Source organism: Nyctereutes procyonoides, unplaced genomic scaffold, assembly GCF_905146905.1.
Source record: "Nyctereutes procyonoides isolate TBG_1078 unplaced genomic scaffold, NYPRO_anot_genome, whole genome shotgun sequence".
NCBI classification, from domain to species: domain Eukaryota; kingdom Metazoa; phylum Chordata; class Mammalia; order Carnivora; family Canidae; genus Nyctereutes; species Nyctereutes procyonoides.
In genome coordinates, this window is record NW_026575142.1 from 12,139,893 (window position 1) to 12,158,350 (window position 18,458).

At 33.3% G+C, this 18,458-nt stretch overlaps 1 protein-coding gene across 7 annotated transcripts in view; it reads left to right on the forward strand.

Annotated features, from left to right (window-relative positions):
• ATF2 (activating transcription factor 2) overlaps positions 1 to 18,458 on the forward strand; it is a 99,367-nt gene that overhangs the window by 33,936 nt on the left and 46,973 nt on the right. For 3 of the 7 annotated variants that reach the window (XM_055308031.1, XM_055308026.1, XM_055308027.1), the window contains 6 exons: positions 4,049 to 4,145; positions 7,186 to 7,304; positions 7,440 to 7,568; positions 12,170 to 12,348; positions 13,179 to 13,293; positions 15,662 to 15,748. In XM_055308031.1, coding sequence (XP_055164006.1) covers positions 4,049 to 4,145; positions 7,186 to 7,304; positions 7,440 to 7,568; positions 12,170 to 12,348; positions 13,179 to 13,293; positions 15,662 to 15,748 — 726 coding nt within the window. Of the gene's footprint in view, positions 1 to 4,048; positions 4,146 to 7,185; positions 7,305 to 7,439; positions 7,569 to 12,169; positions 12,353 to 13,178; positions 13,294 to 15,661; positions 15,749 to 18,458 lie in introns of those variants that run through there. The other 4 variants (XM_055308029.1, XM_055308030.1, XM_055308028.1 and 1 more) reach the window with 3 other exon arrangements.

Genomic DNA, 18,458 nt, shown 5'->3' on the forward strand with positions numbered 1-18,458 from the left:
GAGGTAATAAGTTTATCAATTTAGTTCTCCTTTGTGAGATTGTTCTGAATAGTCTCTTAATTTTAGTCATTACAGTGAGGATATAGTGGTATCTCATTTTGATCTTAATTTTCATGATATATCCAAAGATGTTGAATGAGGGTAAAGGTAGGAAGTTACCGGGATTAGTGCTATTTCGATAGGTTGGTCAGGGAATGCCTTTGATAAGGTGACATTTGGATTAAGATGTGAAAATGTAGGAGCAGACTTTTGGAGGAAACATTTTTTCAGACTGAAGGAACAATAAAGGTTCAAAGGAGGGAATGGTTTGGGTGTGTTTAAAAACAGAAGGACAGCTATTGTGGCTGGAGTATATAGTGACCAACAAAGATAAGGGTAAGAGATTGTCTCGGGTAGAGTAAGAGTCCATACCCTGTAAAGCTTTGTAGACTGTGATCAAGTGTGTGGGCTTTATTCACATAAGGTGAGAAGCCATTACTGAACTAAGAGTGGAAATGGAGAGTAGAAACTGAGACCTGTCAGGCAAGAGGTAATGGTGGCTTTGCTCGGTACTAAGAGTGGACAATATAGAGAAATAGACTGATTTGACATATATTTTGGAGATATATTTGATACTCATTTTTCTATAAATTCAAGAAAGGTTAAAAAAAATACTTCCCAGAATTTTTTGTGAATAGTATTTCCTATGAAATTGAAAGTTCAAAGAAGAATTGATTTTTAGAATCACCAATTTGGTAGTGGTAGTACAAGTTACTTTTTGTCATGAGTATTGACATTATTCTAAATTTGAATTTTAGCTTTAATGCACACAGTTGACATAAAATTTCAGATAGATTTTAAATTTTTTTAAAACTTTGAGAATGTTATTTTGGAGAGAGACCTATAGAAATCAGTGCAAACAAAGAATTTTAACTGTTGACTTTTGCTATTAAAAATGTTTTTATATGCCTCAGTCACTATTATGTATTTTACAGAAAGTTCTGTTGATGGATTTGTTTTAAAGTTACGGTCCATTGAATTTGGTGAACGAGACAAAGCAAGATAATTGAATGAAAGATTATATTGGACCTCTTCTATTTTATTGGTAGTATCTTTGTTTTCAGTGATGCTTTCATTGAAAATCACTTCTTTGGTAGAATGTTTATACATTATAAACTTTTACAAACGAGATATTTTATTTAGTCTAAAGTTTCACTGGAGGTGTGTAAATGTGTGTGTGTTACTTCCTAATGTTGAATAAATTTCCTTCAAACTAGTAAAAGAAGCAGTAAGAGCCTGGTGGCTTTATAACTTAGTTGTATCTATTTAGTCTGTTAAATAGGAAAAAATATATATATCATGGATGTGAATGCATGTATTAAATGCAGAATGACTGACTTCTTAGGAAGTTAGTTCTGGGGGATCCCTGGGTGGCGCAGCGATTTGGCGCCTGCCTTTGGCCCAGGGCGCGATCCTGGAGACCCGGGATCGAATCCCGCGTCGGGCTCCCGGTGCATGGAGCCTGCTTCTCCCTCTGCCTGTGTCTCTGCTTCTCTCTCTCTCTCTCTCTCTCTCTCTCTCTCTCTCTCTCTCTCTCTCTGTGTGTGACTATCATAAATAAATAAATAAATAAAGTAAGTAAGTAAGTAAGTAAGTTAGTTAGTTAGTTAGTTAGTTCCGGTGAGTGCTCAAGCGTTAGAAACAGATTTCTCAGATATCAGAGCTTAAATTCATTATAAAAGCGATTGGTTTACCTCCCTCCCATCTGTCAAGTTACCCTCCCCCCCCCTTTTTTTTTTAACTTTTTAAGAGAGATGGTTATCCTGTCCTACCTTTGACTGCCTTTCCCATTGTTTACTCAGCTGTATACTCAGAGTCTTGTTTAACAAAATACTGTGTACATCTGTAACAGTTGGCATTGGACATGTGCCGTACATTGCCTAGAAGAAATAAATTATGAATTTAATGTATTATTAAAAGTATAGTATCATTATATTTTTCTACAAAATTTATTTTTAAAATGAACTTTTTAATTTGGCTCAGAAAGCAATTCAAATAGATTCTGCAAAAATTTTATCTTGGCATGTAGCAGTAGCTATTTTATAAGCATTTGTTGAAAAAATAACTTCATTCATTTATCTATCTATCTATATCTTTTCCTGGTGACTGCCTTTTGACAAGATGGCCTTTGATTTTTTTAAGTTTCTTGTTACAGGTAAATAAATTAACTCAGTTGACAGCTAAGGTTAAACTCATCTATGATGAAGTGCCAGTTTCAGTGTATTTTATCCATGTACATCAATAATATATCAAAAATCTCTTAAGTAGTATTTTGGTAAATTTGATCTGTAGGTTATATATGAGACTTTGTAAATTCATATTTCTTGCATTCCCTCTTATAATATTCACATGATCCTAAGTGATTTTTTTTTTAGGGTCCTTATAGCTGTTCCTTTTCACTTAGGATCAATCTTGGTACCATTTTTTACATGTTTTGTACAATTTGTACAATTGTCTATGTGGTTGTTCTTTAATTTGGATATTTATGGTCAGACCATTCCAAGCAGAGAATAGTAGTAGAATAAATTCCTAAGAGATAATTTTCCGGGTTACTAATTATGTCCTCTCCCAAAATGCATTTATTCACAAATGTTCAATTACTACCTCCTACATTGTTAGGTTCTTTGGACATAAAGTGAATCTGGCTTTAAGATACTTTTAGTGTAGAATTTAATATACATATATTTAAAACTCTAATGGAAACTAATGATATAATGCCTACATTATTCTGTAAACTCTACACATATGTCCATTCTCTAAGAGCTGTTACTCAACAGTCTTATAAAAGACAACTACTTTTTATTCCAAATTTGGGAGGGATTCTTATAATGATAAAGCAGTAGGAAGATAGCACTTGAGTGGGAAAGAGCTTGATTATTCTAAAATGAACTTTTGTTATCATATTGGTGGTTCTTTCTTTGTTGGATTATAAGAAGCATTTTTTATAATGTGGTAACATAACCTGATTTACTTCTTAATTTGTCCAGGAATAATATTTCCACAAAAGGAGGAATTTGTTGTTGTTTTTTTTTTTTTAAGATTTATTTTAAGAGCATGTGCATGAGCTGAGGAAGGGGCAGAGGGCGGGGGAGAAAGAGAAACTCTCAAGCAGACTCACCCCACTGAGTGCAAGCCATAAAACACGGGATTCAATCTTACGACCCTGAGATTGTGACCTGAGCCAAAATCAAGAGTTGGATACTTAACTGACTGAACCATGCAGCCACCCCAGGAATCCCATTATGATAGTTTAGGGAGAACCAAGTTCAAATATTTTATAATTTTAACATCCCCATTTATAAAGATGGTAGGGTAGAGAACTTATATATCTTAATTTGGCATTTTATAATTATTGCTCTGAAATAAAATGTAAGTGCTCCTTATTTTCAGTTATAATTGTTGCTTGATAAGGAGCATCCTCATAAAAGTTGATGTCCAGACATAATTTTATTTTAAAATGAACTGCTTTGTATTGGTTGCTATTTCTTTGCTGGATTATAACCAAAGCATTCTTTTTTTTTTAATGTGGTAACATAAAGAACCTGCTTTACTTCTTAATTTTGTCCAGGAGTAATATTTTTATGAGAGAACTCTCATTTTAAAAGTGGTAAGTAACCTGAAGTCTGTGTAAATACAGTACTTTCTTCAAAAATCACTGAACCATGAAATATATATTTCTATGACATGGCAAGATCACTAGTGGTCTATTTTTAGTGTCCAGATGAAATTTATATGAAGTTTCTTTGCCTCAGGTTTTATTTTTAAATGCTCTTAAATGAGTAATGTGACTTAATAATACATTAGTATTGCTTATTCTTGGGTAATGGGTTTTTCTGATTATTTGAAGTCTTGTATGTTTATCTATACTAACAATAGATTCTTTTATAGTTAACAAACTATTTCATTGTTAATGGTGGTTTTACATGTTGTGGAAATGAATTTCCTTATCATTTTACTTTATTTGATCAAATTGAAAATCTTAACTATATTTTAAAACTTTTTGCCACAGCGTTTTACCAACGAGGATCATTTGGCTGTCCATAAACATAAACATGAGATGACACTGAAATTTGGTCCAGCACGTAATGACAGTGTCATTGTGGCTGGTTAGTATATGCTTTTATTAATAGCTTATATACATATTTCACCTGGAATGTGCACAATTTTTGTGTATTCTCTGTAAGTAATATAGTCTGGTGATACTCCAGTTACTTCATTTACAGTAAATGTTGGCAACATGTATTTTACCCATTACATTTCCATGTTTCCTTCTGACCATTCATTTCACTTTTCTGTGTGGTTTTCAAATGTAGATTTCAATGTTTTGTGGAAGTTAATTAGAACCCCGGGAGCATTTATAGCATCTTCAAAGTTTACATTTAATTGATAATTGAATTAATGTGATGATTAGTCAATGTTTCTTGTAGATTTTTACACCTGGTTTGCAATGCTGTGGGAAGATAGGAAATGATCAAGCTCCTCCTGTTGGAGAAAGATCAATTAGCAGACTTGTTCACTAGAATTTTGTTTATATTTCTTTTGGGACTAAAACATCTGTGTTAGTAAAAATACTCTCAATAAAGGGGCCTAAATTCAGTCAGTGCTTTTTTGTGTGTGTTTGATCCTATGAACATACAGTATCATAAGCAGATGATTATCTTTCATAGTATGTGAAAAGAGAAAATTCATGCTTCTTTATTGTCTTCTCGTGCTTTATATTAGTCGCCCCTTTTTTGATATTTAAATATATATAAATACACATCTATGTATATGGACACATACAAAATATGCATAGGTTTACTGCATTTTTTATATTTTATAGGTATTGTTATAAGAAAACGTTTTCTATAAAACTTAATATATTTATATAAATTTCAGAACCTATCATGGCATAACCACAGAGTTACATAAGTATTCAAAATCAACCCTAAATATTTTCTCTTCTGAAGTTTGGGTTATACTTTTTATAAGTCTGGAAATAATCCTGAAATCTGAGTATTATTAGTATTTTGAAATTATTACCCAACATAATAGATTAAATTGTCATATGCAATGCTTTGGAGAGATAATGAGGCAAAAGGTTTTTCCTGTTCTTTCAGTATCATAATTTTTGTAATAAAAATTTTTGAGGGAACAAAAAGTTGGTTATTTGTCAAAAACTAAGAAAAATGAAAGAGCATATTCAGCGTATCTTTAATTCCATAAGTAAAAGGAAGCAAAGAAGAATGAGGTATGCATTTCTTTTGAATATTGTACATCAGCTATTAAGAGCTGATACCAAAAAAAAAAAAAGCAAAGTAACAACAACCTGGACAGTTCACTCTCCTAGGCATGAGGGTCTTTGCTTGTCTGAAACTTAACTGCCATAGAGCAATTATCTGTAACTTTTCAACTCAAAAATATTTTGAGATTGGCTTAAAGAAATTTCCTATTGGTTTACCTTTATTACAGTGAAAAAAAAATAGAACACATTCAACACAGCACTTGACGATTTTTTTACTAACGTGTTAGTAAAAGTTAGTGATTTAACATTACTGTATAAGTATAATGCATGATGTGTGTGGTATATATTTGATGATCAATTGCCATAAGCCACTGCATGATTAAGCAATTGTGCCTATATTGACTTTTTTTTCTCACACCTAGTCATTCCAGTAATCACTGATAACAGTGTTTTATTCATATGTATTTTATTTTTAAGACTTTTCTCTCCCTTTACCACACTAGCCTTTTGTTGAGCTGAGATAGACAAACCCTTTGATTGTGAACAGAAGAGACAAATTTATATTTAATTTACTAATTCAGCTATAATGGATTTAGGCTAATATGTGTACTCTGAACCATTACTATAATACAATTTTAGAAGTCTTTTGAGAGTTAGTGGGTATATATGTTATAGACTAATAGGTAAAATGATGACACAAGATAGTCCCTTTAGTAATTTAGGTAATACTAATAGTGTTTAAGATAGGCTTACATTATATCCAGTGTGTATGACAAGTAGGTCATTTTAGTGTTAAATATATTTATATGTAATAAGCATATTAGTACTCTACATATATGTGGGGCAAAGATGAAACAATAAGTAATGCCCATTCTGGGGACATATATTTAACAAATATATGAATTTTAATTTTACAAAATCTTAAACTGCGAATCATCCTTATACTTTTATTTAGCTTAGGCTAGATTCCTGATAAAACCTAACTTGATGCCCTAAAATACATAAAATGTGAATAGAATTTTAATGTTCTATTAAACATTATGCTTAATATGTTTGAAGCTCTGGTCAGTATGAATAAATAGCCTGGAAAGTTATAAGACCAAGGAGAAATCCATAAAAATACTATTTTTCATTCAACATGGATCTTAATTGACATTTATTCCATCACCAGTACATGTGTTAATGTACATTGCATGAGTACATATTCAAGTATAGTTAAAGTACTTCACGTTGTGAGAAAGTAGAGTTGACTATTCCTCTACTGCCTAGAAATTAAGGTAGAGCATTCCATAAATATGTAACTCTTACATAGCTCCTTGTTCCAACCTTGAAAAATGTATTAAAATAGAAAATTGGCTTCTATGGATAGTGATAAGGAGGATTTTGTTTTGGTTTGTTTTTGTTTTAGGGCTCTTGTTTTAACCTTCTTTTTCTTCCTCGTAGTATTTTGGGCTACCTACTAAAAATTCCATTTTATCTTAAGCTTGCTTTCATAATAGATTGTGAACACTAGTGGAAGGGCTGAGCTAGAGTGAATATACATGCTCTTGTCCTAGTTTTCTCCAGATTGCATGTATTTTAAACAATCATTTTTAATAATGTAAACTTTTAAAAATTCTTATTGCCTTAATAATGATAATAGTTGATCTGAGTAGAAGTTGCTTAGGTCACTCTACTCAGAAGGTCTGGACTAAGGAACAAGAAGGACTTTTTTCATACTTCTATGGTTCATAAAGTTGGAGAAAATATCTTGAATTGCAACAAAAACTTAACCAAATTTTGTTTGCTTTAAAGGAAGAGGTCCTTCCAAAGAGAGAATTAACAGCTGACTGAACCAGTCCTGCTAATTCGTTAACTTACTAGCTATATTTGAGAGTCCTGCATATTTAAATCTATGTGATTGCTTCTGACATTTATTTCAGATCAGACCCCTACACCAACAAGATTCTTGAAAAACTGTGAAGAAGTGGGTTTATTTAATGAGTTGGCAAGTCCATTTGAGAATGAATTCAAGAAAGCCTCAGAAGACGACATTAAAAAAGTATGTTAACCATGAAATTAAAAGAGTACTTCTAACAAAGTAGTAATCATAGCTTATACTTCTTGCTTTCCTACTTTAGATATACTGACTGGCATTTTTGAACTTCTGATATTTTCTTTAATGTTTGCATTTTAGATGCCTCTAGATTTATCCCCTCTTGCAACACCTATCATAAGAAGCAAAATTGAGGAGCCCTCTGTTGTAGAAACAACTCACCAGGATAGTCCTTTACCTCACCCAGAGTCTACTACCAGTGATGAAAAGGTTAGAAATTTGTATTTTGGGTAGAAATGCAAACTTAGTGTAAAAAAAAAAAAACAGCACCCTCAAGTGAAGTTTAATGTTTCATTTACATAAAATGTGAATGTGATAAGTTATACATAATTAAGTATTAGGTTGTAATAGCCTTATTTGTGAAAGCCTGGGAATACTCAGGAATTTCAGGGAAAGAAAACATCACCTTTATAGATAATTTGTTTTTTATTACATGCAGAAAAATAATAGGGGAAACAGTCATTTTAGATAAAATTTATTTTTTTAAAGGCTACATGAATTTATAAAGTGAAGTTAATTTTTCTGGGTTTTTCTATTTTATTCTTCTCTGCTTTTAAATAGTGACAGCTTTTTATTTACAACTAAAATTCTTGAACCAAGGTTATTTAGGCTTTTTAAGAGCTAAAGGAGTAGTTTACTCATTCTCTACAAGGAATCTTTGGTACTACCAACTAAGATGATGATACTGTCTCTGGTACCAGCCTTTTGTAGATGGTTTAGGGCCTCATTTCTGGATCTTGAATACCTTGGTAACTTAGGACCCCCTGAGCTATAGTGTGTGTTATGTGACTATTACTGTGGGGTTTTCTTTTCTTTCTTTCTTTCTTTTTTTTTTTTTTTTTAGAGGTGGAGAGGGAGAGGAGTGGGGTGGGGCACAGGGAGAGAGAATCTTAAGCAGTCTCCAATCCCAGCACAGAAACCGACACGGAGCTCTATCTCACAACCTTGAGATCATGATCTGAGCTGAAATCTTTAAGAGTTGAATGCTTAACCAGCTGAGCTACCCAGGTCTCCATGGGTATTTCTTGATCACTTTTTGTTCATAAGCATGTATAATGAATACATGGGGTACTACGTGTGGCACAATTAAGAGGCAATGACAATGGCAATTAAGAGGAAATATAATGAACACTTTCCCATGTCATTAGAAAAATTTTTAATGGTTGTACTTTATCATTATTTTAATGTATTATCTTGTTCTTTTTGTATACTATGTTATTCTAAAACTGTAAATGAATTAATGGACTTCTGTCATGACAGGATCTAGAAGTAAGGTAGAAAAAGTAACTTTCTACGTAAGAATAAATGCTTTGACCTAAGAGGTTTCGTGGGTTGTTTTCCTCATTTCCTAATTATAAAGTGAGTTTCATTATAAATACTTTAATACAGAAAAATAAGAAGAAAACCAAAATCTTGTTAGCCCATAACTGAGTGATAAGAATTACCAGTATTTTGAAACAGTTTTCATAGATACATGCAAACATTATACAAATACACATACATAAGTGAGTAATTAGAATTCACATATATAAGTGAATATATATGTACATATATATGTGAATAATTAAATGGATACAAAGAAAAATTCAAAAACCGTAGTTTACTTTTTAAAAAATTTTTAATAAATAATTAATTAATTAAAAATTTTATTTGAGAGAGAGCACAGCTTGGGGGGTGGCAGAGGGAGAAGCAAACTTCTCGCTGGGCAGTTTACTTCCTAATTTAAAATAACATTAAAAAAAATAGGGCAGCCTGGTGGCTCAGCGGTTTAGCACCACCTTCAGCCCAGGGCATGATCCTGGGGTTCCAGGATTGAGTCTCACGTCGGGCTCCCTGCGTGGAGCCTGCTTCTCCCTCTGCCTGTGTCTCTGCCTCTCTCTTTCTCTGTGTCTCTCATAAATAAATAAAATCTTTAAAAATAAATAAATAAAATAAAATAACATTAAAAAATATTTTTATAGGCAGCCTGATCCTAGTTTACTTTTGTAGTATAATGAACACTTTCCCATGTCATTAGAAAAATTTTTAATGGTTGCACTTTATCATTATCTTAATGTATTATCCTGTTCTTTTTGAACATAAAGATCGTTTCCACATAATCACAGTTAATAGAAAATGCTGTTAACTCTGTGATATAAATATCTTTTTTTCTAAAGAGCTTTCCAGTTCCTCCACACTCAACAGTTTTTCCCTCTTCATTGCTATTTTAGATCTTTCTAGGGTAATCCTTCTTCCTGCATTCCTGTCTATAGGTCTATAGCCTCTCTCTGGACAGGGCATAGTTGTGCCAACTTGTAAAAGTCTGTTCTGGGCCGCCTTCTCTTGTCTTTCTCACTTTTCTTCCTAGGTGATCTCATCTACACCCATAAATTTAAAAAACCAGCTACATGCTGTTGACTCTCAAACTTATGTCAACTAAGATATCTTCTGGATTTCCATACTCATTTACAGCTCCCATCTTGACATTTCTTTTTCTATGTCTAATAGACATCTTAAATTTAATATATCTAAGTCAGAGCTCTTGATTCTTTCCATAGTTTTCTCTATCTCAGTAAATTTTCTCTCCATCCCATCTGGTTGCTCAAACCAAGAATCCTTAGTGCCGTCTTTTTCTTTCTTTCTTTTCTTTCTTTCTTTCTTTCTTTCTTTCTTTCTTTCTTTCTTTCTTTCTTTCTTTTCTTTCTTTCTTTCTTTCTTTCTTTCTTTCTTTTTTTGTTCTTTCTTTTTTTTTTTTTTTTAAGATTTTATTTGTTTGAGAAAGCACAAGTGGGGGAAGAAGGGGAGGAATGAGCAGACTCCTCACTGAGTGGAGAGCCTGATGCAGGGCATAATTCCAGGACCCCCAGATCATGACAGAAGCCAAAGTCAGATGCTCAACCAACTGAGCCACTCAAGGGCCTCCCTTCTTTTTCTTTACACCAAAGCAACAGCAAATCTTCTTAGACATCAGATCTACCTTCTGAAATATCCTCAATTTATCTTCAGTCTTCAGTGTTACCACCTTACTCTAAGCCATCATCATCTTTTACTTGGATTAGTAACAATTATCTTCTAATTGGATTTGCTGCTTCCATCTCCAATATTCTATAGATGGCTTTGTTTTTAACACATTATAGTCACTTTTCTGCTTAAAATCTTTCAGTGGTTTGCCATTACATTTAAGATAACTAAATATTCTTAAGGGTGCCTAGGTGGTACAGTCTGCTGGATGTCCAGCTCTTGGTTTAGGCTCATCTCAGGATCGTAGGATCAAGTCCAGTGTTGGGCTCTGCAGTCAGTGTAGAGTCTGCTGAAGATTCTCTCTCCCTCTCCCTCTGCATCTCCCCATTCATGGGTGCATTCTCTCTCTCTCAAATAAATCTTTAAAACAAAAAAAAGACTAATACTCCTTAAGTCCTCGTTGATCTGAGCTTATCTGCTCATCCAGCTTTCACCTCATGCCACTGTGTTACATTCATCAAATATTCTAAGTTATTTCCTACCTCGAAGACATTACTCTTAGTACTGCTTCCCTCTCCCCTTGCTTGTTATTTTTTCAGTATCCATTCAGTCAGCACCATTTTTTTTTTTTTGCAAAGAAGCTCACCTTGCTCTCTGAAGTAGCCAACTCTAACCTTCCCTCAGTTAATCTTTCATGATCTATTATGCTGTAGTATTACTCTGTAACATATTATTATCTGAAATTTTCTTCTTTTACTTATTTATTGTCTCTTCCCCTAGCCCTTTGAAGGTATGCTATAAATTCTCAAACCTGTTGAATAAATGAAGTTCCAATAGTACTAGTTGATCTTTCTTCCAAGGGGCTTAATAAGATTTGGTAATAGGCAGCATAAAGACCCATTCTAAGAACACAATAGACCCAATTTTTACTCTAACTACTTAAGAAGTTCTATGTAAAGCCCTTAATCTCTTCCTAATCTGTGAAACTGGGGGGAAAAACCCTCTTTAAGATCCTGACTAACAGATTCTGTGTTTTCCTCTAATTAATTAATTTTTAAAGATTTTATTTATTCATGAGCAGCAGAGAGAAAGGCAGATACACAGGCAGAGGGAGAAGCAGGCTCCATGCAGGGAGCCCAACATGGGACTTGATTCCAGGTCTCCAGGATTAAGCCCTGGGCCCAAGGTGGCGCTAAACTGCTGAGCCACCCAGGTTGCCCTGTGTTTTCCTTTAATTTAGAAAGATTTCACTCTAGTAATTATTTATTTTACATTCAGGATGTTAATCAGTATTCCTTACCCTTTTGATATTGGGAAATTATCAGGAGTGGGGGATAGTAATAGCTACCTGAAATTAACAAACATTTGTATTGTGTTAAAATTTTTTTAACCATTTCTATTACTGAATTTGTATCAACCATAAACCCAGTCTCCCTGGACCTGTTTCCTGTTTTTACAGTATAATGATGAAGTAGGACTAGGCAATCTCTCTGGATTTTAAGCTCTACAATTCCATGTGAATAGATTATATTTTTACTTTTCACAGAAATTCTCATGGAATCATAGCCAAGTTGCCCAGCCTATTTCTGGATTGATAGGAAAACAAGTTGTACTGAAAACAAAACAAAACAAAAAACCACTCTGATGTCTTTAAATTAAAATATGAACGTTGCATTTGAAAAGCTTTATAGCTACTTCCAAAATTTTCTTTATATTTAAGTTATTTAAATAAAGTTAACATGAAAGTACTTTGGGGGAGGATATTTATCCTGTGGACACTTTTCAAAGTGTGTTATATTCTGTTCACTCTAACGTCATGGATTGACTTACATTTTTAAATCCTACTCTTTCTCTATCTCATTATTAAATAGGAGGTACCATTGGCACAAACTGCACAGCCCACATCAGCTATCGTTCGTCCAGCATCATTACAGGTTCCCAACGTGCTGCTTACAAGTTCTGACTCAAGTGTAATTATTCAGCAAGCAGTACCTTCACCAACCTCAAGTACTGTAATCACCCAGGCACCATCCTCCAACAGACCAATCGTGTAAGTGATAATTTGGGCTAGTCATTAAACTGTTTATGAATTAAGTTTTTCTTGTCACAGTTTTTCTTAAGACATTTAATTATTCAAATTGTAGCCTTAGGGGTATGTGTGGGTATGTGTTAATTATATTCTGCATGCTTTGATTTTTGGAAAGTATTTGGGTTGTCTTTTTTTCTTCATATTATCTAATAGATTAGAAAACAAATATATAAAATTTAATTGGGGGAGTGGGGAACAACAGAGAGAGGAGGAGAGAATCTAAACTCTCACAACCCTGAGATGATGACCTGAGCCAAAATCTAGGAGTCAGACACTTAACAAAATGAGCCACTCAGGCACCCCAACTAAAATTTAGTTTTAAAAACAAATCAACTTTATGAATTTAAGGCGGTCTCTTATTTTCAGTTCTTAACACATATCCCTCGAGCTTTCTTTGTTTTGTTATTAAGATTTTATTTTAAAGTAATGTTGACATTCAGTGTGGGGCTCAAACTCATAATCCCATGATCAAGAGTTGGCATGCTCCACCAACTGGGCCAGTCAGGTGCCCCTCAAGAGCTTCTGATAAGAATTTTTCTCATTTAACATTGGAGCTTGTCCTAAGTAAATCCATTAACTTTTCCTATTTTTCCCCTGTTGTTTTTCCACAATGCTTTATGTATTATACATTTAAGATGCAATTAAAAATAGTAAAAATTTGCAATTTGCTTTGTGATGGTTAGAAAATATTTTTAAAATATATTTTTAAAAAATAGTAAAAATACTCATATTTTTAGAGATGACTAATAAGGATTTCTTATCTTTAATTTTCCTTCTTCTATTTTTCTTAGTCCTGTACCAGGCCCATTTCCTCTTCTGTTGCATCTTCCTAATGGACAGACCATGCCTGTTGCTATTCCTGCATCAATTACAAGTTCTAATGTGCATGTTCCAGCTGCAGTCCCAGTAAGTTTGAGATTTAGACTAAATCTTTTCTTCATACCAAACTGATCTTTGTAATCAGAAAATACACTTACGGATGCTTGATTGGTTTATGAAACTGAATGCAACAAAATACTTAGTAATAGTTAGTAGTATTTACTCCCCTTTTAGTGGTAGCATATACCAGTAAAGGGAAACATAATTGACTAGAAAATGTTTTTCTATCTTCCAAAATTTTTTTTCCCTTAAATTGTTAATATTAAGAAATTTATCCTTATTTAACCTATTTCAATTTGACTAGTTCATAGAATTAAAATATTAACACATAGTTCTATTCTTTAATAAGATATTTATACTAGAACACATGTCCAGTAACTCCATGATACTTCGATTATTGTAGGAATTGTTTATAAGAACACTCTCTGAACTTTTATGGTCAAGTTGGGTTTACAGAATTCCTTTGCTGGCCCAGGCATGTGAAAATCTAAACAGTCTAAAACAGTAGATAGTCCTTCAGTTTGCTAATGCAAATGTCTCAGAGAAATTGACCATTTGAAGGGTAAATCAGCATGTAAGATCCAAAAGAGAAGTTTCTTGAGCATGTTAAATATAAATATATAAATTTTGAAAGTCATAGGCAAGTTAAACACCTACTTGTAATACTTAATAATATAGAGAATATTTAAATGCACATTCTTTTGAGTAAGAAATACTTTTTCTTTCTCACTTTTCATATAACAATTTTATTCAAACTCTTCTTCAAATGTGTCTTCAGTGTTCAGGTTTTCATCATTAAGATCACTTTTTAGGGCAGCCCTGGTGGTGCAGCGGTTTGGCGCCTCCTGCAGCCCAGGGCGTGATCCTGGAGACCCAGGATCGAGTCCCACGTCGGGCTCCCTGCATAGAGCCTGCTTCTCCCTCTGCCTGTGTCTCTGCCTCTCTCTGTGTATCTCTCATGAATAAATGAATAAAATCTTAAAAAAAAAAAAAAAGAAAAGCATTTTTTAAAACACCTACCACAGTTTTTTCAAAACACTTTTTGTTTTCACCTAAGTAATTTCAACATAACACTTTCTGAATGTATATCTTCCTAGAAATCTTACCCAAGCCCTAATACTCCTTCATATGATAAAAAAGACAGTTTTTTTTCTTTTACCTTACAGATATTTATTTCTGATCAGTACAATATAATCATTTATTGTATAGCTTAAAAAAATTTTTTTTTTCAAGATTTTATTTGAGAAAGAGAGCAGAAACATGAGCAGGGAGACGGGCAGAGGCAGAGGGAGAGAAGCAGGTTTCCCACTGAGCAGGGAGCCCGATGTGGGGCTGGATCCCAGGACCTGTGGGATCATGACCTGAGCTGAAGGCAGACGCTTAACTAAGCCACCCAGGTGCCTTTAAAAATTATTTTTAAAAGTCTATTTACAATAACTTCTAACATTTTGGTGAGATTAGACCCCCAGGAAAATTATTAAAATTAATATGAAATATTTTTTATTAATACATTCTTCCAAGTGGCCTTGCTAAGTATTGAAAATTAGCACTGATTGGCATAATTATAAGATGAGGTATCATCTTCAGACAGAACCTTGCTGTTCAAAATGCATTATTTGAGTGACTTTATAAGGACTCAGATATTAGGTGACTACTTCCTATTTTTCTAGGATATTTTTGAAGGGGGAAACATTCTTTCCCTTGAATTTGAGATTACATAGTTATCCTGTTAAATATAATTATGATAAAACTAAAATGCGAGGAGAGCTACTGTAGCTATATAATAACTAATTACCAGTGTTAATATTAGTTTTTTTTAATAAAATAATTTTTTATTGGTGTTCAATTTACCAACATACAGAATAACACCCAGTGCTCATCCCGTCAAGTGAATATTAGTTTTTTCTAAAAAGGTATGCAAAATGAAAAAAATCTGTTCCACATTATTTCTAGAGAAATTATTTGAGGTAACCAGGTTCTTTCTTTGTCATTATGTGCATATTAATATACAAACGAATCTTTATGTATTTTAGAAATTGCATTAGAAGAGCAAAATTCATTGTGGAGTTATTTGCCTACTTGTCACAAGTTTTGACATTTTTTTCCTTTCACATTCAAAATGTCAGTATGACAGATCTTTGGGAAATTTTGCATCAGTTTAAAAATTATGAGTTTCTGTAAGAAGAAACGATTAAAAAAAAGACATTGAAAATTAGAGGTTGGAGAACCAAGTGTCTCAGAAATTGACAAGTTTTAAAGGATAAATCAGGACAGAAGATCAATAAAGATTTACAGCTTTCTGGTTCTGAACTCTCAAATTTTTATAGCCGTTGTGCAGATATAGCACAATCATTTTGAATATACTCTCTAGCAATTATTTTTCAATATATTTTAGCTTGTTCGACCAGTCACCATGGTGCCTAGTGTTCCAGGAATTCCAGGTCCTTCCTCCCCTCAACCAGTACAGTCAGAAGCAAAAATGGTAAGCAAGATTTACTTGTTCTGTACATTTCTTGAGCCTGTTTTGAATTAGTTTTTCCATTAAAGCCTGCTTCAAATATACAAGATAGATCACATTTTATAAAATTTGGAATGCATCACACTTTAGAAGAACCAGAAAATGTAGAGACTAGTTAGTGGTACCTTAAATGGATGGATTTGGGAGTAAAGTTCTAGCTCTTGGAATTGGTTTGGTTTTTGCCTGTAGCTTTTTAAACAAAATCTCCCCCTGGTGGTGGCTGGGAATATTACAGCTGAAACTAGATGTAATCATCTGAAGGCAGTACAGATGGTTTTATAAACAGTGACACAAAGTATAGAACAAAGTTAAGAATTCTGAAATCATATACAAGTTAGCAAATGTTACACATAATATACAAAGAAAAAACATAGTTTTTTCTTTTTTTAAATATTTTATTTATTCATGAGAGACACAGAGGCAGACATAGGCAGAGGGAGGAGAGGTAGGCTCCATGCAGGAGCCCGATCTGGGACTTGATCCGGGAACTCAGGGATCATCACATCCTGACCTGAAGGCAGACACTCAACCACTGAGCCACCCAGGCATCCCAAAAAAACCATAGTTTGGGGTTGTGTATTGACACTAAGAAATTGGTGTTGTTTAAGGGATGAGCTATAGATTAGGAGTGAGGAGACGTGTTTTAATTTTAATCCTAGCTCTGCTATTTACTACTCTTAAGCCATTTTGACTTTGAGGAGACTATTTCCTTATCTGTAAGATAAAGAGATTAAACTTTGATTTTTAGAGTTTCTCTTAGCTCAGATTCCATAAACATGCTAAATTCCTTGGTAAAAAACCTAAAGGTGCTGTTGATTTTGTTTTGTTTTGTTTTTTAATCCATGTAATTCTCCCTTCAATATCCTAACTTACTTTAGGGCTAATTCTTAACATCAATTAGTGACTCTACATTCTTAGAAAATCAGTAGTTATTAGACACCTGTTGTCTATGGGCACTGTAATAACAATATAAAATTACATGTTTAAAAGCCATTATATAATATATTGCAAAGCTTTAAGCTTTTACCTCTGTTTTCCATTATTGCAAATAATCAGTCTGAAATTGGCATGTGATGACTTTGCCAGTAAAACTTACACACCATCTAAATGAACAGTGGTTGAAAAGTATGAAAATTAGCTGGTCGTTGATTGGGGGGAGAGAACTTTTGAAAACCCAAAAGGGAATTTTTTTTTGCATAACAGCATTGGCTCAAAGCTTGGGAAATACAAGATGAATCCTCTTCACTTGATAGCAAAACAGCTTCATGGGGAATGTTTTATACATTTCCTACTATAGACATACTGTACTAGTGAAAAATTCAATTAGTGAGAACTGAGTGGAGTAGTAGGAATTAAAGAGATCTGTTGTACACTGTATCTAAAAATATATTTACATATTCAGTGGACTTTTTTTTTTTTTTTGGACTTTTTTTCCTAACAAATTAATTCAAAAGGAACAATTCAAATTTAAAGAAATACTTTTGGCTACAAGAAGAGTAGGCTATATTTGTAGAAACTATTACATTTAATACTTCCTTGAGTAACTTTTAGGTTATCAGGAAATTAAAAAGAATAAAAATGTTTTGTGTGCTTATATGTTAGAAAAAAAATCAAAGCTATAACTTTAATAAATTTATATATGGAAAACAATCATTGGTTGAAGGCCCAAAAAATAGCATGGGGAGTCACAGATTGCCACACTTAAATTTAACAATCCAATTAAATTTATTAGAATTTTGCTAATGTTAAAATAGCCATATTTAGGTGATGGCCTATTTTAATTGAAGTGGTAAATAAGATTGTACTTTTTAATTAAATAGAAAGACTCAGAAATTAGTCTTTCCTTCCCCACCCCCCCAACTTTCCATTATGGAAAATTTCCAACATATACAAAGTAAACAGTATGGTATAATGAGCCCTCATGTACCCATCTCCAACTTCAATTATTAGGAATATAACTGCCATTCTTATTTTATCTATGCCTCAGACCGTTCCCTACCCAACTCCATTCTTCTTCTTTTTCTTTTTTTTTAAGATTTTATTCGTGAGAGAGAGAGAGAGAGAGAGAGAGAGAGAGACTGATGTGGGACTCGATCCCAGGACTTTAGAATCACGCCCTGGGCCAAAGGCAGGCATTAGACCACTGAGTCAGCCAGGCATTCCCTCCATTATTCTTTTAATAGGCTTTTCTTAATGTAAAATTTATATACATTGAATTGAACCAACTTTAATTTTGATATATAAGTGCATTAATGTAACTCACACTACTATCATGGTATAGAAGATTAACATCTACCCAGGAAGTTTATTTTCCTCCCTAGTCAGTACAACTTCCCAATTGTTCTGATCTTTGTCGCCAGCAATTGATTCCTTTTGTATGAAATTCTAGAGCTAATATATACTCTTCTGTCCAGCCAACCATATGTCTATGGGACTTACCCATGTGGTTGAATATATCATTGTTTGCTTCTTTTTATTACTGAGTAATACTCCATTGTGCAAATATACCACAATTTCTTTATCCGTTCTCTTGTTGATGGACACATGAATGGTTTTCAGTGTTGAGCTTTATGAACAAAGAGGCTATACACATTCTTGTATAACTCTTAATGTGGATGTTTATTTTCATTTGGTATGTCTACTGAAGAGTGCAATTGCTGAGTAAGAGGATAGT